Source organism: Copadichromis virginalis, linkage group LG8 (genome assembly GCF_057382275.1).
Source record: "Copadichromis virginalis isolate Kocher_CV1m ecotype Utaka linkage group LG8, C_Virginalis_male_GT1.1, whole genome shotgun sequence".
Taxonomy (NCBI): domain Eukaryota; kingdom Metazoa; phylum Chordata; class Actinopteri; order Cichliformes; family Cichlidae; genus Copadichromis; species Copadichromis virginalis.
The window spans coordinates 19,840,139-19,864,618 of NC_140625.1; the positions used below are offsets into that span (position 1 = coordinate 19,840,139).

The window sequence follows — 24,480 nt, forward strand, 5'->3', positions numbered from 1 at the left end:
TGGACTTTGTCCTAGGAATTTGTTGCAAGTTTGCAAGTTAAAGGCTTCTGTATCATAAGAACTGACGTTGCTTTCACACACGACGCTGTCGGCTGGAGCTTAACATATAATATGTGGATACTATTTCATCCACACTTGAAAACAAAAAAGAAGCATGTAACGAGTATAAATAAGTACCACGGCAATAATGTCATTTGATTATTACAGTATTGTTGTGCAAGGTACTATTGGACTGTACTACTGGCCTTAGGGCAGAAAGACATCTCTACAGTTTGACACACTTTTCACTAAAGTTTCTTGCGACCCAGAGAGATGAATGGGAGATCCTTTGATTAGAGCTTGCCTTCTTACCTTAAAGGTACTGGCTTACCTGTCAAGAGACCACCCTCGGCAAAACCCCCCACTTTTAGACAAAACCAGTGGGGGGAAAAAAATACACGACAATTTTAGAGCTGCTTTAAAAGCAACTTATTTACCAAAGCATGAACAGCTAGGCTACACATAAGATCAATGTTTACTTCATTTGATGCATCTCTATGTCTATAAACTAGCAGCATTGTGAGCTGTTCAATGACAGAAAACTTTTGAAAAAACCTCCATAACCTTAGTAGGACATGCCACTTGATGGTCTTATATTCATCTTACTACAGAGCTAGATGAATATAAGGAAATGGAGTGAAAGATGCCTTTACTTTTAAAGTAGGTACCAAGCAGTGGGAGTCCTTGAAGGCACCCTTGAAATGATGATCATGGCTATTGAGGACTAATTGCCTGGATATTTCCCTTTTCTTGCTCCATTTCTTTCCCTTTTTCTTCCTCTCTGCCTTTTTTCCCTTCAGGGGTCATAGGAATGTTTTCAAGCTACTCTCTTGTCAGGCGTAGGGACTTTTCACAGGGAGGAGGATTTGGCAAAGATGTTGCCAGCAAAGTGTGAGTGTGAAAGTGAAAAAAAATGCTGACACTGCACTGAGTGAGCTGCCACTAACATCTACCTGTAGTCGCATTTCTCGAGGATGACAGGGGAGCACGGGGAATAGTGATTGCAGAGTTTTTCTCTAAACAGTCAGCAGGGAGTGATTTATCTTCGTCTTTCTCTGAAATAATACTGCTTTCCCAATAAAGTCACCCCTTCTCTGTATGTTTTCATCAGTGAATCACACTATATTCTATTTGTTTTTAATTCTTCAGTTTCACATCTTTTCTACCAAAACTCCCCTTTCCTCTACAACGATCGGAGCCACGCTCTCTTTTTTTCATGTTTGTTCTGGCTCATCCTGCAGTCATCGCTCTTCCCTGCAATTCATCCTCCCTTCCCAGCCCTGCTTTACTGCTCCTTTCTTCCTCTTCTTCCATCTTTCCTTCTTACCCTCTGGCAGCCTGGGCTGGTGTGATGCAGGCTGCCAGAGCCAAAGATACATGTGGTACAGGGTGGGAGGTGGGGGACCTGGGGTTTGGGCCCTCTGGCAAAGACAACAAGTCCAGCAGTTGCCTGATGTCTGCTTCTACCCACAGATCTGTCCCCTAGACACTTTGCACTTTCTCCCAAAATACATCTCTCTCTCTGAATCATTCCTTCTTTCCTTTTCCACCTCTCTCCCTCTCCCTCCACAGCCTCTCACCAAATCGTACGCCTTCCTCCATAACCTGAAATGGAAACCCACTGAAGTTTTAGGGTAGTCGAGTGTCTAAAATTAATCGTGGCTGCCTATAAAGAGAGAGTGAGAAGACCTTGTTCCTTGAAACTCATATTTTTTTCCAGCACTAAAGTAGAACAATTTCTAAAGACATCTTTAGCCAGCTTCGAGGATTAAAATGCATACACGTGTTGTTACTATTAACACAAATGAAAGCTAATTTGCATACAAAATTCTAAACAAACTCTGATCCATATCATTTAAAGTGCAAATAAAGGGGCATTAAGGGAAATAAAAGGTAAGGTTTCAGCTTCAAGGATGAAAAGTCCAAACTGAACATTTAATTCCTTTTAGAGCATTAAAGTTTGTTAGCTCACTGAGTACGACCATTCATTTGTCTGCATAATTAATCCTCCTCAGGTTAAATAAACTGTGCTTACAAATGACTGAGGCGATACTGTCAAAGTGCATGAGTTTATTTCATTTATTTTCAGTTAATTAATAAATAACTGTTGAAACTGAAGTTACAGCTTGCTGTGATAACTCTGCACAGTCGTAATCAAAGTGTTAAAAGAAGCAGGTTTTACTTTTAAGGCTGTCTAATACTTTTACTTTATTTCCTCAAATTCTTACACTCATTCCCGCTCTTGTATTATATGCATTTAAAAGACACGAATTACCACATTTAGGCAACAACCATTAAAAAAAATGCCCCCCTGCTACGTTTCACACCCTGAGGTAGCCTTGAGATCGGTTAAAAGAAATTCTTCAACCCGTTCAGGTGGTTCTGAGTCGGCAGTGTACTGCTCTGACCCTGTGTTGAAGTGTTCTATTGACTCCTATTTGTACCATAAAAGCAAAACAAAAGGCCACACCTGCCGAGCGCTGGGGCTTGTGTAAATTTTGTGTTTGTATGTTTGTGGGTTTATTCATTGCCGAAACAATTTTAAATTCCATCTCTTTAATGCAAAAAGAGCTGCTAACCGACCCTTCTATCCTCGTGTCTTTACATCTCGGTTTCTTTTTACTTAACTTTTGCCCCACAAACTGCCTTTAAAGGCTCAGTGTGTGTGTGTGTGTGTGTGTGTGTGTGTGCGTGCGTGCGTGCGTGTGCATTTGTGTACATATGGTGAGGTGGTTCAGCAGAGGAGACTCATGGGAAGAAGGGAGAGAGAGAGAGCAAAAGAAAGAGAGAGCAGGTACTCTCAGTAGACGCTGTGGACCGTTTTGAAAGGAGATGTTTGATTTCCTTTGAAATCTGCTGTGCGAGGCCCAATGCCATGTTGTGATCTTTAAGCATTCTGCGTTGAGGGGGCCAACAGGGCTGGGCCCCCTTCCTGTGTTTGGTCTTTTCTGTCTCTGCCTACCTGTCTGTTTGGCTGACTGTACGTAAGGAGGGGAAGCACTAAGGATTGGGAGGGCTCTCTGAGGAAAAGTTGGAAGGATGGAGCGAAACGGCAGAGGGGTGCAGGAAAAGTGCAGGAGGGTGGGCGAGGAAGGACGGCAGGTGGCAAAGTTAACCCCTTTTAAGTGAAAGGAAGCAAAGGGGGGAAGAAAGCCATATTTCAACATTTTATCCAATCCAATTTTAGTTATAAAACACTTTTGAAAAACACAAGTTTGACAAAGTGCTGTACAATTCATCTTGAGGGGAACATATGGAGCTAGTAGCTCAGATATGTATTGCGGTGCTGATCAATTAAGGCTTTTAAAAGCACATAATGAAATCTTAAAATACATCTTAAAAGGCGCAAGAATGTGCAAGGGGAAATGTGCTCACGTTTATGGGTTCTGGTTAAAAGATGAGCTGCAGCATTTTAGGTGCTTTGTTAAAAACACCAATGTTAGTCACTGCTCATTTAACATGTGGCTGCAGGGGCCCAGGTCCAAGAGAAGAGCAGCACACACACTACTGAGTCTGAACGCAATTACCTCAATCTTACTTTCACTGAAATTTAAAACATTTGCATGCTTTGATATCTTTCAGACAGTTGTGTTTAAAGGAGCTGACGTCACTAATAAAGCAAAAAACAAAAAAATGTGAGCTGACAGCAACACCTACTCAAATGCCAAACACAGCCATCCATAAACGGGCACACTGAGCTGCTTCTCGTTATATAAATCTGCTGACTTAGTGCGTGCCGAGGAGGGTGTATCTCACAGTTGTGTGAGGCAGCTTTCGTTTGTGTGTTTACGTGAGAAGCCGTACAAAAGTGGCAAATGTTGGCCGTAACGGCTTACCGTTTCACGAACACTTGTTAGAACAGATGCGCGAGTGTGCGCAGGTGTCAGGTGTGCACTCACCCTTTCTCTAGCTCTCTGGATCTTCTCACGGTCACTGTGCAGGTTGGCAAGAATCTCCTGCCCCACTTGTTCTGCAAGAAAAGAGCATCCAGCATAAGATGGCAGGTCCAAAAAGTTCCGCCATGTGATGAAATGAATAAAATAAAATAAAACAAATGAACGATTAGGTGATTGCGAAAGCCTGGCTTGCACTCACTTTAGCTGTAATCTCTTATTTGTCAATCATCCTCACCATCATGATTAATGTAGAAATAATTTGTTTTTTGTTTTTTCCACATCTGGACCTACTTGGGTATGTGTAATATTTGTGCAGTGTGTACACAGACATTGCTGTCTAGGAGTGTCAGACAGACAGACAGAAGAATACTGCATCTGAGGGAAGTGTTGAACTTTCTTAAGATGCTGGAGTAAATAGACATGAAGTTCTAGACAACAACATCCCAGCATCCAGCCTGCCAGTGGGGTCCACTCTGCCGATGCAATATTCATTACTCCTTTCTTTTTTTTCTTCCCTTTTTTTAAACGGCTCTCGTCAGTTGTAGTTGTAAACACATTAACGCACAGTTATAAAACATCCCCGACAAGGCACCTGACAAGCTTGTCAGTGGTCACTGTCATTTTCCTGTCCCTTGGGAATGAGAAAAGAAAGGCGGGGGGAAAGAAAAAAAAGATAAACCAAATAAGATGCCCCCCACCACCACCAGAAAAACCCACCGGTGCCATCAATGTAACCATACTGCTAGAGCATTAGTGTTTAAAAATAAGGCAGAGGATGAATCAGGAGAAAAAGGGGAGAAAAAAAAGAGTGAAGAATCTTTGCATGGATCAAAGACAGGCTTTCAAGCGCACCAAACAAATCCGGAATAAACAACACAGTTGCTGACTGTATTACACTACACAGGTGCCGCACACCAAAGGGCCCACGTGCTGAGCGCCTGTTTGGGGGGAGCAGTGCAAAAATGGGCTACATCTGGCAGCTAAACAAGAGGGGAGAGAAAGAGAGAGAGAGCGGCATAGAACGGGGATCAGGGAGACGCAGGGAAAAAAAGAGAAAGCATTGTCAAATGAACGACATTCGTCTCCCATTCATCCCATCCCTTTTACCCCCTTCGCACTGTAACTGACTCAAATGTGTCTCTTCCTGCCTTCATTAATTTCTAATCTGGGACGAGACAGATTGAAGGATACCCAGATTAAACAGTGCAGTCAGACAGTCACATGTGACAAATAGGGCAGATTAAAAGACTGAGCGCAGGTATTAATAACCATAAAAATACAAGCCCTCCCCCGTCCCGAACGGAGAAGAACAAGGGATAAACAGGGAAGGAGTTGAAGCGGAAATCTTCTGTTAAAGAGACAAATAAGCACATCTATCCATCTCTGTCAGGGCTGTGGCTCTTTTTTTTTTTTTTTAAATAAATGAGTGTGACAAGCACTGCAGCAGCAGAGGGTTTCTTTTTTGATGGCAAGTGCATTATTGGAGAGGTTTGCAGTGTGTAAAAAGATGGATGAGGTAGAGGAAGAAAAGACCTCCTAAGACATTGTGCTCCAGGTACTTAAGCAATCGTTACAGACACTGCACTGTGCACGAAGGCGTGTTTTGCGATTATGGTTTGGACCTACAACCGAGTCTGTTGTGGATGCATTTTCCATGCTGACTGTATACACTACCCACAAGTGAATGACCGTCCTTGACAAATCTAACAGCTGCTCGAAAAAAAAAAAAGGAAATCACAATACAAGTCTTGTTTAAGTTGTGTCCATTTTTGTAACCTTACTGTGAGGGAGCAAGAACGCACAACCTTGCCTTTCTATTTTTCTGTCATTACCCAAGATGTTCCTCTATTAAAAGAAATCAATATGTTATTACAAGAAAATGACATTGAAGACACTGCATAAGCTCAATCATGGCATCTTTGATGGATAGCCATGAGCACAGCTGCGTCAAATCATTTGCAGTCACCAGAATAGTATTTTGAGTTGGCTTGTTATGATTAACATTTTGTTCACTGTCAGGTCTCTCTCCAGTCCTCCAAAAAAAATTTCCCATCATTCCTTTATGACTTTCTTCCCCTACACTGACTTCAGAGGTATACACGTCATCTCCCCAAAGGACGTATTGTGTTGATTGGATCTCAAGCATCCACCCTTTCCTTACTCATTCTCTGGCATGCATCTACACTTGCATTCATCTAATTTCATTCCTGCTGACTAGTTCTGTGTAAATCTTCATTAGTTACTGGGAAAAAAACAACTTTAGGAAAAAAAAAATAAGACTCCCATTTTGTGACCTGTACTGCATCTTAATCATATACTTTCACCCAAAGCTATCGCCACTCGTGGAAAGAAATACAGCAAACTAGTCCCTATTATCCAAGCTATAAACTCATGATGAAATTACCTTAAATTGCTTGGTAGTTTTTTCTGCCCTTTGCAATGCTGACATATTACATATTCAAGTTTGCATAGGATGTTTAACTGCATAAAATCTAAATAAACACACAATTTATGACCACGACAAATATGGAGGCTATGTAAAAAAAACAAAACTGAAAAAAGTACAGTTGATAAAAACAAAACCGAGAGGCAAAATAATTCACTGTTAATGCTCCTGACTTAATGCTCGTTAGTGTATAAAATATTCCCCTCCTGTTTAAACAGCTATTAACAATTTAAATAACCCTGGCCCAGAGGCCTTGCTCTGACTCTCTTGTTAAAGATCTCCGTCCCCCAAAGGTCCATTTAACAAGCCCATTATTCCATTACATTGCATTTACATCAGCACCAGAGAGCCTTAATTTAACTTGCTCCTGTAATGTAACTGTAGAAAATAATTAGTATAGAAAAGTTGAAGGCACAAATTAGATTGAGGGGAAAATAATGTCTGTGTTACGATTTTTTTCTCTCCCTTAAATACACGGAAAGACTATTGACATAGCAGAGCCCTGCTGTATTTTATCACAACCTTTTGTTAAGAATTACATGGCAGTGGGAGGGGTGAGGGGGGTGGAAGGCTATTTTACTGGGTAATTAGCTTTACTAGAGTATGAGGTGCAATGTAATGTAATCTATAAAGCTTGAACAAGCCGAACATAGCTGGAGTAGGATATTTTGTCAGCTCCAAATGTATTAAAAAAACCTCAACCAACCCGCATATATTGTTTCCACTACACTTTACCACCAAGAAACAAAACCATTACAACACCATGAAAAACAACTCTGAAAGGACTGCAATTGGAAACACGTCATTCTATACAATTATCTATTATAAAAAGCAATGCTTTTAGAATGGTGTGGTTAAATTATTATAGATAACGATTAATATATTCATATAAGAAGGGACTGAGTACTGGATAGGCACATTTATTTATAGCATATATGTATATATTAGGCAACCATTCGCAAGTTCACAGGCACAATTACTGTCAGCTTTATGAAACGTGCAGGTTTGTCTGCAACAAAACAAATGACAAAGATCAAATGAAGAAAATGAAATAATAAGTGTCCAAGGAGGAAGCCAGGGAAGTCAACACTGAGGAAGGAGGAGGTTTGGGGTGAAATAATGGCAGTGTGGAATATTTAATTTGATAAGTAAAGAAAGACTCATAGATTATAAGCAAAGAAGTAAATGCCCATAGTCTCCAGCATCAGTGGGATAGTACCAACTGTAAGTGATGGCATCCAGTAAGGATGGAAGACAGTTTTAATTACTGACATCATAAGAGAATCCTTTTTAGAATATGTTTATAAATATATTAAAAAAAAATTCTGTTAGTATTTAATACCTTGTTTTATATATTTAGCTGTAACTATGAGCATTTTTGTCTTGTAGCGTTTATCATTTTAATATTAGTAGTAATAGTAATAATATTCAGTTTAAATTTGTGTGTTCAGACTGGCTGAGACACTGAATTTTTGTAGAGTGTGAGCACCTTGCCTAAAGTCATATGCAATATTAAACTTTATATCTCTGAATGTTGGAAAGTTGGACCGATAACCAATTAAGCATTTTGATGACATCTTAGGCTTTAGGGAATTAGGTCAAACATTTTTGGCATTTCACAACAAACCGAAATAAAGAAGAATTGTCAGTTACTTGATGACAACAGAAAAGGTCTGCTTTACCATCTCACCATCTCGTGTTATGAAGAAAAAAAACATGTCTATGTAAATAAAAATCATAACCTGCCCTTATCTGCACACATTGCTTAGGACAACACGGCTCAAACAACTAACAATTTGGATAAAGTCCAAACCTCTATAGCCTTCAACTTTTTACTCCAGTCCATGGACACATTTAATTGGAGCCATCATCTATTTCACACAATGTGCTTCATAGCGTATACACTGTGTGAGGGCCCCTGTCTCTTTTTCTGTGGTGCATTTTTTTATTTTATTTTATTTTTTTGCTTGCTCTCCTTCTCCCCTGAGCCAAAAGGGGACAAGACCTGACAGTGGTGTGCTCTGAGGCTCTGAGGCTCAGCACAGCTCCTTTTCATTAAGCAGTTGAGACCACTTTTTGAAGGTTACCACACACACTTATATCCAGACACAATCCATACACTCCAACAAACCCATGGAAACCTATGGGAGGGCTGAGGGGGAAGTAAGGAGGGGCCTAAAAAATGTAAGACCATGCATTTTCTCTCTCTCAAACACCATCAGTCACACAAACACACTTTCACACACACAGTGCGGCAGTCAACGTGTATGCCTGTGACTCCCAGGTGAATAAAGTTACCTGTCTTTGTACACTTTCAGAGGAGCTTTTTTTAAGGACTTTTCAAGTCTACAGCTGCCGGGTGACACACTTTCATCACCCCCATCAAAGTTGTACCCACAATGGGATGTATTTGTAATGCTGAGCCCACAGGCCATGAGGCTAGCGCCTTCGCACTGAGCGATAGCTCAAAATAAAGAGGTGCCAACTGCTAGGTCACAGGAGGGGCATGTAGCATCTGGGGGCTCAGTGATGTTATGACAGATTACTTATAATAATAATAAACTCTACCGAATGTTAATGAGGAACTTTCTTTATCGCAATGAAAGCAATTTATGATTTAACAAGAGTCAAAGACAGCTGTGGTGGTTCATTAGAAGAAGGAGGTCATCTAAGTGACATTTTTTGGGTTTTACCGTCAATATCTTTTAACAGCTTTGGGATAGTGAACTTATAGAGCATTAGATACTTAAAAGTCTAAAACAAGGAATATTCTGTGTAGGGTGAAGCTGGACCATCCCAGTCTATCTTGACTTGCCCATGCATCGGCCCTTCCCCTTGCATGTGTTTGAGTGGTGGTGGGCAGTCAGGGTGGATTTCTGGGGCCTTTCTTCACTCCGCCAGGCTCTGTTTTATTCATCGCCTGCGCCCTGACCCCGCAGAGCTCCTGTTCTGACAAATCACTTCTGATTAAGACAGATCTCTGTTAGTCAGCCACTCAACTTGGCTTATTCATCATTCTACAGAAAATATTCCTCTCTACTCCCCCGTCCCCCCCTCCTCCCAGCTCGTTTGCCTGTCCGTCAGACCGAAGCAAGGCACAAAAGAAATTTCCGCTGCTGTTTTAAATGGCTGATTATAGACAATTGGTGGATGGAGAGACGCAAGACCGTCTTATGGGTGATAAGACGCAAGTTTAATGGGTATAAATGACCGGGCCTGTAGGAGAGCAGCTGGTAATAGAACCATTTGTTTAAGGCTGAACTGGGGTGGAGAGGACTGAAAGCTACATTTTCTTTCCATTTGAGCTTCCCCCTCCTCTTTTCCCTTCACCTCAGCCTCAAAGTCAAATTCTCAGATCGCCAGATTTACATTTAAAAAAAACAAAAAAGGAAAAACAGCAAAAGTCCCCTTCACCCTCATTCAATGAAAATTGATGAGTCTTGGAAAAGAACAGCTTGTTTTACATTTATGAAATTACCCATACCTACACGTCCCTGTGGACGCAGCTGCACAAACTTTGACCAGTCACGTATTACGTTTCTTACCATGGGTTAGTAACAATAGAATCTGAATATTTACTGTAAGTGTAATTAACAATACAGTTAGAGCATTCATATGCAAAGTTCTACAATAATAAACAACAGCAAACTGCTGCGCCAAGGCATCTAGACAGCCACAAAGCTATTGTGTTTTAAATGTATAACAAACCAGATTAAATTAACCTGAACGACAACCCTGCTGGTGGCAAAGGGCTGAGAGGCGGGAGGAGTGAGTGGAGATTGAGGGTTGAAACATGCAATTTGCCTGGACTTAATCAACCAGTCTCACTGAACCATCCAAATGAAAACTAATGGACTTGGGTGCTTGCTGTGATTGCCCCACATGCAACAATGTGTAGGCAGGAGCAGCGCTTTCTGAGGTCTTCAATTAAAAAACTGGGAATTTCTACAGACGGCTGGTCAGCCTGTACACCTATTCCACCACAACTCATATCCTGATTGGTCAATTGTGAAGCTCAAACACAGCTGACTTATTAATTCTGTTTCCATCACTGAGAAAGGGTTTTTTTATGTGTTGATTAAACTTGGTCGAAATTGTAAAAAATGTATGAAGTATAGAATTAAAAACTCGTACCCGAACAAGCTAATTTGTGTATGCATTATTCATAGCACTGACATTTGTGTCACACAATTGTGGTGGCCGCACTGCAACTATGATTTAAAAAAAAATTGTACATGGAAAAACAAACAAACACTACTATATTAAACTTTATTCAGCAACAGCCGAGCTAAATAATAAATACAGAGTTTAAGTGCTACTATTTAAATAATTAGATTTTATAATGAGCGAAGTAGCTCTATACATGAAGGCACAGCAGCATATAAGCACTATAATACCATTATGACCATATCTAGTCGGGGCTAAAGTAAATAAAGACGGTAGTGCAGGACAAAATCAATAGAAGCGCATTCTGTTGGATTTGGAAGACAAATACACAGAGTTCATCTGAGCTCTACAGTTATGCCAAAACCGCATGAAGGGGGAACTCGACTTGTCAGTTGGTCCTAATCAAATACAACATCTTATTTAACAACCTCTACTGGAGTGAAAAGTTTGCCAGTTTCTCGGAAATGGACTCGGGGAAAGATATATGGAGGCAGGGGAAGAATAAAGGGAAAACTTGACGTTCCTCTGGTTCGTTTTCAACAGTTTAGGAGCGTTAATCATCGCATTACTGTTGATTAAAGGCTTTAACGTCTCTAATCAGAAAGTTGACAGGCAGATCAAAGAGCGCAACACAAATTTCTTGCCTTTTAATTATCTGTACAACACCGCACCTCGAGCAGCTCGTGCCTGCCTATCTCCTCAAACTCAGTGAAAGACTGCGAAAGGAGATCTAACACTCTACAACAGTTCATTATCCAATAAAATGGGAGATTGGGAGGGGGGGGGGAAATACAACACACAAACTCATACACACACATGCGTGTGCAAACAAAAGCTTTAAGGCTTTATGATTAGTGAAGACCTGGGGGAGGCCTACAGTCTTCTTTATTAACATGTCCTGAATTGGAGCAACTTAATTATGCTTGTCAAAGACGGACGTGGCGTCAGGCTCATTTGCATGTTTTGACAAGGTCTGTTGGGAGCCTCCATCTATTTTTCTACAGCATGCTATGAGTATTTAACACTTTTCAACACCTACTGATTATAGGTTTTTGTTCCTGAATGAACGAAATAACTTGTTAAAGATGCTTTACTGGATTGGCATCATCGTGCAACCGATGTAAACACCGAGTGAAGTACAGACAAAAGGAGCCTCTAGACTGTTTTGATCACAACTCCTGTTCAAACTGATGACGATTGGATGCCTTCTGCGGCTCGACTGCCCAGCTGTTCCCTGTCAAGTGATTTAGCCGTGAAAAAGCTGCAGTACCTTTAGAAAAGATTTGCCATCGCTTTGGATGATCTCGATAATGCTGCTCGTTGCTGAACAGATTAGTCTCTGACAGACTGCTACCTGACTCGTGATCGCTTTCTCTTTGTGAATATAACAAAGCCAATAGACCACACCCTCCCATCTCGACTTGATCACTTTACGTAATGAATACTCATTACATTAATGCTAAGTAAAACAAACACAGCTGAAAGTAAACAATCTGTAGAGAGATGGGACTGTCGGAGGCATCAAACATTAGCCTGAATGGAAAGCACAGCCCATTAGAAGTGGATGCACTGATGGGATCTGACAGTTAGAAGCACCAAGATTATTTTGTACAAATGTTGAATTCATTAGTACTCATGAGCGGATGAAGGACGTCCGCAAGAGCAGAAAAAAACAAACCAAAACTGATGCCTGAGCTGTGGAGGTTACACTAAAGAATTTTATACACGCTAAAAGCTGGTGATTTTCAAGATAATAGAAATTGAACTGACATTTTGATCTTACATCATAACATTACAAACATTACATTATAATTCTAACATTTGCATATATAAGATTTTATCCTCATATCAGTTACACTGAAAGGGGCACTTTTAATGAAATAGTAAACGCAATGCTGAAGCACTTGGCAAACAACTATTGGAGAGATATCGTTTAACCGTGCCGGCTGCTTCTAAAAACACCTTCTAGAAAAAAAGTCCTACAACTCTTTTTCAAATATTTGCCTGAAGAAGGTTTGACTTTCTTGATGCCAAAAGCATTAAAATGAAATACTCTTCTTCAGTAGGATGTGTATCAGAAGACCGAATTTATTTAGCTGTAAAATTTTCTGTCCAATCTGATAGAAGTAATCTGCTTAAATTACATAATGCCACGGGAATAGTTGCTCTTTTATGTGCGCATGATACATAGACTTGTCTTTAGCAAATCGAACATGCTCTGAAAATCTCATTTGAGGCAGCAACACTGGAGCCTGTTATCAGAGCAGGACGTCATAGTGGCTGCTCTGACCGACAGCACAACAGAAGTTTGTGTTTTACTTTGGGGTAATACCATCACACTTCCTTGCTCTGGTAAAAGGAAAATAATACTGCTATTATAGGGGAATGAGGCACAGAGGGGACTTACAAAAGAGACACACATCATGTGCCTCATTTAACAATGACCGAGGCCACAGAGTTGAAGACAGATTATTGTCAGCTGCCGCTGTGAATACATGGCATGTGATGGCTTGTCAAGGTTCTTGAGCACAGGGTACATTGTTCATTCAAACTTACTTTGCTACCTTTAGACTTTTCCACTAGTGTTGAAGACTCAAATCCTCTCCCAATGAAAGCTCGTGAAAATTCTCCAGTGTTTACTTTAAATGTGAGTGTCGCACAATAGATATGCTTTTAGTAATTGCAAGGATCTCGTGAGGTAATACAAACCTGTTTCGAACGAAGCACAAGACATTCATGGACATTGCTTAACAGGTTCAATCTGGTTGGTAAGTAGTTTATGTATAAATATAGTGGAAAGGTTGATTTTTCAGGAAAGACTTGATTTTTAACCAGTGTCAACCATGAATTCATGTTTCGCTAAGAAATGGCATAAAGTGTTATAAAATTATGTTACAAATAGTTCAAAAGTAAAAGTTCAGTGGCTTGGCTGTAAAAAATGCTTACAGTAGCGAAACAGACGAGCACTACCAGCCAACAAGTGCTCAACATAAAAGAGCCATTTAAACACATCTACATGTGAATTATATTTCCCATGGGGGTTGAGCCCTTGAGTCTATTTGTACAGGCCTCTGGACAATTAATACTTACTGGTCCCCAGATGTTAGGGCCATAGACAGTATGAAAGATGGATGTCGCTACCGTGACGTCACCCACTCGTTTCCGAAGTCCTTTTTTAAAGTGTTATCGTGTTTTGAAACTGTATGTGACGTGAAAGGGTAGATCCGAGTATGAAACTGCAGACTCACTGGTTAACAACTTGTAACTGACAATCAAGTGTAATTGAGTGTAGCCCAGACTCCTCCTAATTTATAAAACAACAGCACAAAAAAAGTTATAAAATGGAATTCATTTTTTTTGTATTCAATATGAGCGGGATGTGCAACTGAGCCTATGGAGTCTTCAGGAAAGTGTTTCCAAAGGTCAAGAAGACAGAAAGTCGTTTTCTCATCGACAACACTGAAGTCTTTTTTGCAACCACACAGATCGCCCCCTGGTGGCAATTTAAAAAAACAAAACAAAAACGTGGCAGCCATCTTTTTTATATTCTCTATAGTGAGGGGACCACAGTGGTGTAGCTGTAAGCAGTCTTGGTTAAAATCTGTTGGTCATCTGACACATTTGAAGAGGCATTTCACTTTTAAATCAACTTTAGGAGCAAAGTATTGTTGTTTCCTAAATCTAATCAAATTGTATTGTTGCAAGGATGTCTGGTAACGTTTCAATATTGTTTTTTGATAAGTGAAAAACAAAGCGTATGAAAGCAGAACTTAGTAGTTTTCAAACCTTTTAAACTCTATATTTAATTAAAAATAGCACAGAGACCAAAAATTTGAATTAAACTGAGAAATGCTGTAATTAAACTGTAGCAGCATTTTATAGCCAATACAATTTCTGTTAAACACCTCATTTGAATTGGAGATGAGAATACACAGTTGAATCACATATCAACTGCTTTCATTTTAAATTCACCGTTGTTTGCAAAATCAGGAAAATTGTGTCAGTACAAACACAACAAGCAGAAATTGATGGAAAAACATGCTCCTAAACCAAACCACTGTAACGTAACCAAAACAAATGTAATCGATGACTATGTGCATCAGCGCTAGGGTGACAAGTGTCTCCTGCTCCACATCATTAACTAAAACAGCCTAAGTGAAAACCCAACATGCCTGCCACCATTTTCCACACTAATGAAGCATATCTAAGTTTTAAGACATGGCAGAACGAATTTAATCTACCTTCTGAGGGGCCTTAGTGCCATCAAATTAATTATTCATAAAGGACATGATATTATAACTCAATTGTCAAACTCTGCAGCTCTTTTTTTTAAAATCCTCCCCAGCCTGTCACTCTCTTTTGTCTCAGACTCTTTCTTTTAAAGAAAGTCCTTCGCTTTTAATCTATAACAGAGTAATACACATTGTAATCGTATCTGCTGAGCAAAATAATTTGCTTTCTTCTTTTAAAAGGTTGCTGATGAATAGGGTAGACAAAGAGATTGAGGAGAATTTCTACAATTGTGGCAGCTCCCTGTGGGTTTTACAGTATAAGGGTGAGATTTACTGAGGAGAAAAAAGAAAGACCCACTGAAAAGTCATCAAGTCTGTAATAATACAACCTTAGATACCTTTCATTTTCCCCTTATGAATAATGTATGCCATCTGACAAAGCTAATCTTGCCATAATGTTGTTTAGACAGGTTGGTCACCAGGAGGTGGGACAAAAATTACTTTTACACACTGTGGTTCTTTTAGCCAAGTGTCGTTTCTCTTCAGGGGAACGATGATGGCATGCAACCCTCCATGATTGACAGGAACAGCCGCAGCTTGGTATGACCACTGCACTCTATAGTAAGAATCTAATACGAATATGCTGAATTCTTATACAAGTGTGGTGATCCTGTGTGGAGATCAGCATGTGGTAGAAAAAGGAGAAAATAACCAAGAACCCAAATACTTTCATTGCATTTACTGAGAAAAGAGCAATTCAGCACAAGCAAAAAATGGCACTGGTGATGCAGCAGACACTTGTAATACCTGCGATTTTACTCATGAGTATATTTATCAGACCAGAAGAGCTGGAAGTATTTCAACTAACTAGCGTCACAAACACAGCTTTACAGTGCATTTTAGAAGTTTACATTGTCTTTATTCCCGTCTTCCTCCCCCTCACCCTCGGCCTTCCTGTTAAAAGTGGTTTCTTCCTGTTAAAAGGGAGTTTTTTTCCTTCCCACTGTCGCCAAGTGCTTGCTCAGGTGGAGTTGTGTGATTGTTGGTGTTTTCTCTGTATTTGTATTGCAACGTCTTCGCCTTACAATACAAAGTGCTATGAGGCTACAGTTGTTGTGATTTGGCAATATATAAATAAAACTGAATTGAATTAGCAGACCTCATTAGCGGCTAATAGATGCTGCTGTGATATTTATATTTACCTAAGCGTAAACATTTACAGCATCTGACTAACATACATCAATCCTCAAGTTTGCAAAGATGGACGTAAACAATATAAATATTAAAATATGAAATGGGGGGGAGGGGTAAAATGGTCAGATTGTTTTATTTTTATGTGAACTGTTTTTACCCTAACATGTGTTCTTTGTTGTGTGCATGGGTATATTTTTTTCAATACAGTTTTTAAATATATAAATAATGATTCTCAGGAACAAAAATACACTTAACATTTCTATCAGCCATGAAATATACACACAATGCATTTTGGTGACAAACACTGATTATAAATGTAACTTTTGCTTTGTCACATGAAAACGGCAAAGGACACGCTTCACTTGATAAGTTAAATGTATAAAATCAGAGTAACTAATCGTTTCTTTTTGAAAGTGCACCTACAGCTATACCACATGAGCCCACTATTTTTCTTTTTTAGTTTGAATAGTTTTAGGTACACACAGGAAAAATACCACACTATGCTCAACACCTTGAAGGTTATATCTCAAGGTTTTATGTGAAACACAATAGATTCATAAAGGCAAACCCAAGCGATTTGATAACTTTCTCTGACAACTTTAACAAAACCAAGAAAAAATGCACTGAAAATGGAAGTAAAATTCAAGATCACTAAATGTGTAAGAAGAAGAAAACTATCCCAAGATGCTTGTGGGTTTGTTTGTTTTTTAAATGTGTAAGATTTTATGTTAGAGTGCTGTCAGTGCTGTCAAAGGCTAAGTATGTTTTTAATGTAGGTCTTGCTAAAAAGATTAGTAACAGTTTAAGCAAAAAACTGAACGTGAATTGAAATATTGGTAGATTTCTTTAGGGTTATGCAGATTTGGTTAAGAAAGAAAATCTATGGCCACTAAATCTCTTGCAAGCATCCTTACGTTGGCGATACTTTATGATACATTACAGCCATTACACCTGCTGTATGAGCCGTGACAATGGGCCTTATTCCTATGCTTCATCCTGTGATTGTAATTGAGGCCGACGCGTGACAGCCCCCCACGTGCCCTCTCCGAAGTGGCCTGGGGCATAGGGCATGCTGACAGCGGAGGCACTGGAGACAGTGGCACAGGGTCCTGGCCTGGCACGGCCATGGCATGGTACCCTTAGGGGCACTGACCCTCCCACTCTCAACCTACCGCAACTTTTGCTGCCTCACCTCTGTCACCAGGCATCTCGGAGGCTAACGAGAGGGCAGCCGAGACTGCTTAACAATTCCACCACATCCGTTGGCTGGGTATGCAAGCAGCTCTCTTTTTTTTCATCCCTACTGTCAGTGTTCCTCTCCCCCTGCTCTGAGACCTTTGGTGAAATAAGTGTCAGCCTGAGGAGACAGGCACTCATCAACACTTTATACCTGGGAGGTATATTAATGCTGTGATGGTTGCCTGGGAAGAGGGAAGAAAAAAAAACCTTTGTCCTCGTAGCGAGATAAAGGACAAAGCCTTGGACAACTTTTGAGGATGTTAACTTTGGCAGTGTTTATGTGGATATAATGTGAAAGTTGTACAAGCGTGAGGAATCTCAATGATCACATGTACAACAGAATCTGTAAAAACAGTACACTTACAATGGAAATACCAATACTTGATCGTGTGTTTTTCCAAAAGAAGCAATATATATTTAAGTTTCTCTTGATCAATAACTAAGTCAGACAGATAGGAATTACATAAGGTTGGAGGGAGACAGAGATTCGGGGAGAGAACAAGCATGAGAGAACGAGTTAGTTTCTCTACACAGATCTTCCCCACCAGGAGCTTAGTTACAAATGAAACTCCACTTCTACAACAAGTGGAGCTGGAATCCTACAGGGGCCTTCTGGTATCCAGTTGGAGATACATAATTAAAGGAACACGGAGAGGGAGCATGTTATTACCAATGTTTTCATTAAGCCAAGTTAACACATCGGTCTCCCCCAAGACCGACAAACAAAAGTCAAGGAAGTGGATGGAATAGGATACCGTCTACTGAGGTCTGAAACTCTGCTCAAGAACAGCTCATATTAGTGCTGCTTCTGCATCTTCCTGTTCTGGCCACACTAATACTATAAAAACATTTAATTTTGATATCAGATATATGAAAAGCATGCACACGGTTGCTTTTTTCATGATATTTTCACTCTTTTCCCCAACATCCAGGCTTAAATTAGCCAGGATTTTTAAGATCAGGGACTGTTTTTTAGGCTATGAAAAATGGATTAAATGAAGAGGAAGTCTGGCCTAATGAGCTCCCTGGGCTACGGAGCAGCAGGGACCATGAGGGGAAAGAAGGGAGACGAGGCAAGCCTTTGAGGAAGAAGGGGCTGCAGCCATGCCCAAAGTGTGCCAGCTTCTCCTCGCTTTAGCGCCAATGGCACAGACGGCACCTGGGCAAAGCTTGGCCGCCCTTGTCCTGTGCCAAAGGAGAAAAGAGGCAGAGCTGCAAGTATGTGTTGAACCTGAAAACTTCTATTGGCCATCTTGTTTTTCTCTGAACCACTTTTATATTTTTTTATTTTGACTTTTTTTTTTTGCTGAATGGGAAATGAGGAAAAAGTTTAATTTATTGTGTCAATATATGCCTTTCCAAGATGCGATATGTCCCTTTTTTATTACTAAAACCAAAAAAGGGGAAAAAAAGCATTTGTTAAAATTCTTAACATATTTACTGGTATTTTGGGGGCTTTACAAGACTACATGACAACTTTGGAACAGTGTGTAGCGTACATAAGTTATTTGCATAAACAAATAGGCAGTTGAGATAAAAGTTAAGATAAAAAAAAAATACGTGCAGGACATATGGGCCTGTTTTATCTGGCAAAGACAATAAACTGACAAGCTTGCCAGTGACCATGAGACTCGCGCTATACAAGGTTGGTCTGGTTATTTAAGCCCACGGAATTACAGCAGTGGAAAAGAGAAGGTGAGGTCTGTGGACAAGGAATGGGGAGGAGGAAGGAGGAGGAAGGGATTACTCTGTCAGGTAGTGGCATCTGGATGGCAGCCAAAATAAAGAAAGAGGAGAAGCGAAAACAAAATAGTTGGAGACAACTATCTTTCACTCACCTTTAAAAGACACAGGCCAAAAGAAACAGAGAGAAAGCCAAGGAGTCAGAGAGACAACAAAACAGCAGCTATATGAGAGGACAAGAAGAGAGACTGGGGGGGGGGATATCTGGCACATTCTTCAGCTACTTTTCCTGACAGCGATTAGAACCTGTCAGAGCCTCTCAACCTGCCACTCCTCTTCCCTCGTAGGAGGCCTGTCATTACAAATAGCCCAGATTAAAATACCACACTGCTGGGGCACAGGCCTTGACCCCCATCTACCCCACATTGCCAAATATCTACCCGCATAGTCACCTACCCTGTCAAATGGGAAAATGCAAGGCTGGTAATCTAAGAGGGCAAGGGGACCGTTAGGGAAAGTGGGACAAAGCAATGTGAATGCTGGTCAGAAATAGGCTCAAAAAGGAATACAGGGAAAGAACTAAATGCCTAAATAAGTAAATACAGATGTGATACTGAAATTAACATGCGGTTATCCCACTAATAAGATTTCTGATTTGTGTGATGAGCTGGATATTTGTCCTACGTCTGAGATGCCCAGCAAAGCACTTGCATTTGGCTAATGGAAACAAAGCAGCAAAAAGTTCTATGAGTTTTCAGCTCAAGTCTCCTGTACGTGTCACCTTGCATTTCTGTACAACACAGACATATGCAAACAGAGAATAATGAGTCCAATGTGTCCCGGATCTATCTGGTGCCAATGCGAATCGTCTGTCCTGACACTGAAAAATGACCTATCTCAGCAAGATTTGGAGAGGAGGGGGTGCTGTGTGTGACAGTCCCCAGCACCGTGCTGACAGCCCAATAGAGTAGCAGAGGAAGGCATCATTAGAATTGTGCACACACACACACACACACACACACATATATACAAATATACACATCAACGTGCAAATATTCATGTACGGAATACTTGCATACACTCCATCAGACATGAAAAACTGTGCGCACGCTTGCCTGCACAGAAAAAAAATAAAGAAAGCATCTCTTGACTGATATTTTCTACCTCAAACAGAGCATGACGCTGTGGCCGCTGTCATGTCGCACTATGGCTGAGCGAGTCAAGGCTAAACGCCACCAAAACAGACAGGGAAAACCGATTATATGACATGCGACATCGTAGTAATACGTACCCTTAATAGCGTCGACACATGACTGAGCATAAGTCCACAGGCCGTAACATAATATAATACACACATCACTGCCATAAAACTTTATTGAAATAGATTAGCCTGAAATTACCTGACAGTCTTGTAAGTTATAAATAAATGTCCATATGGCGCAATAAAACGAAGCACCTGCTGTGGGATAGAAACCAATTGAAATCAGAGCGGATACCTTTGGTGGCTCTTGCAAAAGAGAGAAATGAAAAATTAACCCAGAGAGACTGCTACCATGTACATCAAATCAAATCTTGACTTACACTTCTCTTTTTTTATTTTTGATAATTCAAAATAGCAGTTAATTCATCTTTGATCCACGGGCAAGTAGCAAGAAGACGGCACTGGCTCACCGTGATGAATTTAAATGAGCAAACCTGAGCTGACAATTCTGCTCATGAGCCTGTCCCCGGAGAGGAGATGACAACTGAATGATGTGTAATTAGGCACATCGCTTGTTTAATTGCACAAACAAAGGCTGGAGGACACAAACACTGGGAATAAAAGTGAATTTGCAAGTAATTTTAGCATAAATGCTTCTGCAAAATCAGTGCTAAGACGAGCGTGATGCTCGAAAAAACAGTAAAACCACTGTACTTCTGCTCGACCTAACCCCTTCTGAGGCACTGTGACTTAACTAATGCCTGATTTGCAAGAACTGTAATAAATCCATTCTGTTCTTGTAAGCAGTAGGGAGGAACTTTTGAGAGAGAACCTGTTGGTTTGTTCTCCATTCCTCATTATAGAAGAAAAAGTAAGGGGCAAACACAAGGAAGGACAGTGGTGACAGAAAAAGACAGGGATCTCGGGTGACATGTTGAGACATAAACAGCTGATAGTTATCTGTGCACCAAGCCCAGTTTATGTTGCTGTGAGTTAGGCTTACAGCAGTGATATCTGGGAAATTTTATGACAGACAACTGCCACACTGCCGCAGAGCTGTCAAGAGTCTACAGCCAAATAACGGGTCATTTTGACTGCTGACTTTTAGCTATACTAAGAAAACTTGCAGCATACTTTATTCTATAGTTATGTCACATAGTGAGTACCCAGTCTTGTCTATGACTTGGCAAGAAAGCCGAAATTGCTAAAAGCATTTGCCGAAAGTTGTTTTAGCACCGTGAAACTGACAATGTTCCAGAAAAGCCCCCAATAGTGGAGTTACTAAATCCGAAAGTGGCATGACCTGAACAGAGGCGTGTCTTGCTTTGCAAGTCAGATCACCCCAAAACAGAAATTCCACCAAGAGGCAGCAGCGCTGTAATACATCCTGCATCCTCTTTGCTCCACTCAGGTCATGCTCTCCAAAAAAAAAAAAAAAAAATGTATGAAAAAGGCCCCTTGCCTAATTACAATAACAAACAAAAACTCTGCTTGGCAGATGTGCAGAATTCATACAGTATATCATACCTAGACGGCACAAGCATATAATGTATAATATATAGCCCAATCGCTCACCACATGTGAAAAATATGTACATATTCCAAAACAATGAGGTGGTACACAAGAGCAAGTGGCAAAAGGGAGAGGGAAGTAGAGCGCGTGTGTGTCTACGTGTGCAGACGAACTCCTAATAGTGACCCCATACCTCATCTCCAGGGCATAAATAAACATGTGTGTGTGAGCGCGCCTGTGGATTATAATCAGAGAGAAAAGGGAATCAAATTTATTCTGCAGCTGTCATTAATATTTCAGGGCTGTTACTGTAGCCCGTGTGAAAGAGCATGAATCATTAATTTAGACATCACCTCTGTCACAATCCCTTACCAGGACTGGTCCGTGATCCACCTTTGAGAGCGGTAAACAAAAGGTGGGTTGTGCCTCGTTTTTGCAGTGGTCTAGTTTGGGTTGTTCCTGTCTGGCAAGTAGGAGGAAGAGGAGGTGGAGGAGAGGTAAGGTGGTGTGCTGTGTTGTTGGACAAGTTGGCTGCCTTTGTGGTTTACCTGTGATGTTCGGGTGTTAAGCGAACAAGAGCTGGAAGGTGTGAGAACCACACCGGAGGCGGATGTTACTGCAGGATCAGAGTGAAGGTGTTGGTGCTGGAGCGTGGCTGTGCTTAGTTGTTTAATAAGTCTGCTAACGTGCTGATTCACTGAGGTTTTGCAACACCCCACATTGACCAGAGCACAGAACAGCAGCCGCTCCGAAACGACCGTGTTGGTTTCTCGCTGTCAACTTGCGATAAGAGCTCCAACGGCACAAACCAAACACTACTACTCAAACCATTAGTTTGCAAACCGGGTACATCAATAGCCCAAACAATGTGACAGGCTCACATTAACACCCTTATTCCAAGTCGATGGATGAACATCTTAGCTGTTGATGGACGGGGAGGTAACAGCAAGGTCTTATCAAACTGTCATGTGCCCCATACCTGCGTTTTTGATTTGTGTTTGGGCTTTGTGTGACGCTTGTCTGACAAGTGGAGATCACAAGGAGACAGGATCCATCTATTAGACCGCTGATGCCACTGCTGCCGTCTCCAGAGCCTGAGGGCGTGGTGCGTACGTAACGTGAGAGTGTGTGTGTGTTTTTGTTTGTTTTCTTGTATGTGTATGAGTGTGAGTGTGTGTGTGTGAGTGTATGTGAGAGTGAGAGAGAGAGAGAGAGAGAGAGAGATGGGGGGGAGTCGTGGAATCTATGCTTTATATTTGTCTATCAGAAAACTATTGAGTATTTTTGCAGGTTTGTGCAAAAAAGCAATTTCATATGTTTATGTATGCTTTAGAATAAAATATACCAAATGTTAATATGTGTGTTTGTGGCTACCTGCAGAGTAGTAAGCCCACAGGGGCAAAGCGAGAAAGGATGACACTGATGCGATGTGTTGGCATGTGCCCTCGGGTGGTTTTGGTGTGGTTGTCATCTTGTTGTTTTCACACAGCTCCCCCCTTCGTCATACCCCGCATTATTCAAATAACGCGCCCCAAAGTTCCATAAATTAATAATGAATTCACAACTGGATGGATTGATGAACAGTGATGGAGAAGTATGTGTTTTTTAGTTGTTGTGGTTTTTTTTGGCACTGATTTCTTGTTGTTTGGACAAAGTCTTTGACAGGCACTTTTCTCTGGGGAGATTGAGCTTATCAGAAAAAGAAGTGCCGGGTCGGAAGAATGCTGTCTCGCTGAGCTGTGTGTGTGTACGTGTGAGCTGGTGTGTCTGTTCGAGTGCATCTATTCTAATTCAAACCATCGCTTGGCTTTTTAAAAATAAAGAAGTTCCACTCTCTAAAATAGTTATCTGGATAAACTGGCTGTGTTGGTCAATAACTTGAAAGACACCAACAAGTGTGTCAAGAGGTCAAACTCAACAAGAAGAGCAGAAAGATACACTACACATAATATATAATACAACAGAGTACAAAAACACACTTTCTTTGTATCTTTTCAAGCACACAAAGACACACACACTAACACAAACACAAGAAATTAACATGACAGAGGATTACATATTGGACCATTCACTCTTGAGCTTATTTTTCACATGCACACGCGTTACAACACTCCACCCCTTTCTCCAAGCAAATCTCCATAGCTTATGAGACCTAAGGAGGTCAACAAGCATCTAAAACTTCCTTGTATTTCCCCAGAAAAAAATGAGTGGGACTTGAAAGCAGCAGCAACTCGCTGACTCTCCTCTCTATAGTTCCTAAAGCCAATGCAGATCAATACGCAGCCATACATACCACAACTGGAACAACTCTTGTCAAAGGTTACTCCTTTTTCTCTGTGCTTCTCTCTTCATTTTAGCAGGGCGGAGGAGGATGAGGAGATGGAGGAAGAACAAATGAGAGGGAGAGAGAGAGGAGATGGCTACGGAGAAGTGAGAGAAGAGCAAGAAAGATAAACCTAAAATGATCCTTCTCTGTACTTGCGGAACTCTGTGGTAATGGGTTTTGACACATCGCCAGCAGGCCAAAGAGAGCGGGGGCTAGGGGTGAGTCGATAGTGGTGCTCGGCTGTGGCCAGAGGCTAGCAGCAGCGGCTAGGCCAAACCCCTGGTACTAGCATGGGCTGGGGGCCTGACCACTAATCATTATAAAGTCAATGAGTCCTCTAGCGCTTGCAGCTACGCTAGCCTTCCCAGGGAGCCACACCACCTAGTAGGGGCCCTATTGTGAACATAGCACAGACTACAGCAATATATGCCATTTAGGAATGCCGTGTTTTGATAAAAAGATAACGCTTGTACACGTTATTGAACTCACGCGTGTGATGGATTAGTGGAAAACACCTGAGCATCAACCCAGCACATCAGGAGAAG

The 24,480-nt window shown here is 40.9% G+C and overlaps 1 protein-coding gene across 3 annotated transcripts in view; it reads right to left on the reverse strand.

Moving 5' to 3' along the window:
* Positions 1–24,480, reverse strand: part of vti1a (vesicle transport through interaction with t-SNAREs 1A) — a 115,800-nt gene that overhangs the window by 38,240 nt on the left and 53,080 nt on the right. For all 3 annotated transcript variants that reach the window (XM_085466408.1, XM_085466409.1, XM_085466410.1), the window contains one exon: positions 3,939–4,009. In XM_085466408.1, coding sequence (XP_085322534.1) covers positions 3,939–4,009 — 71 coding nt within the window. The remainder of the gene's footprint in view (positions 1–3,938; positions 4,010–24,480) is intronic.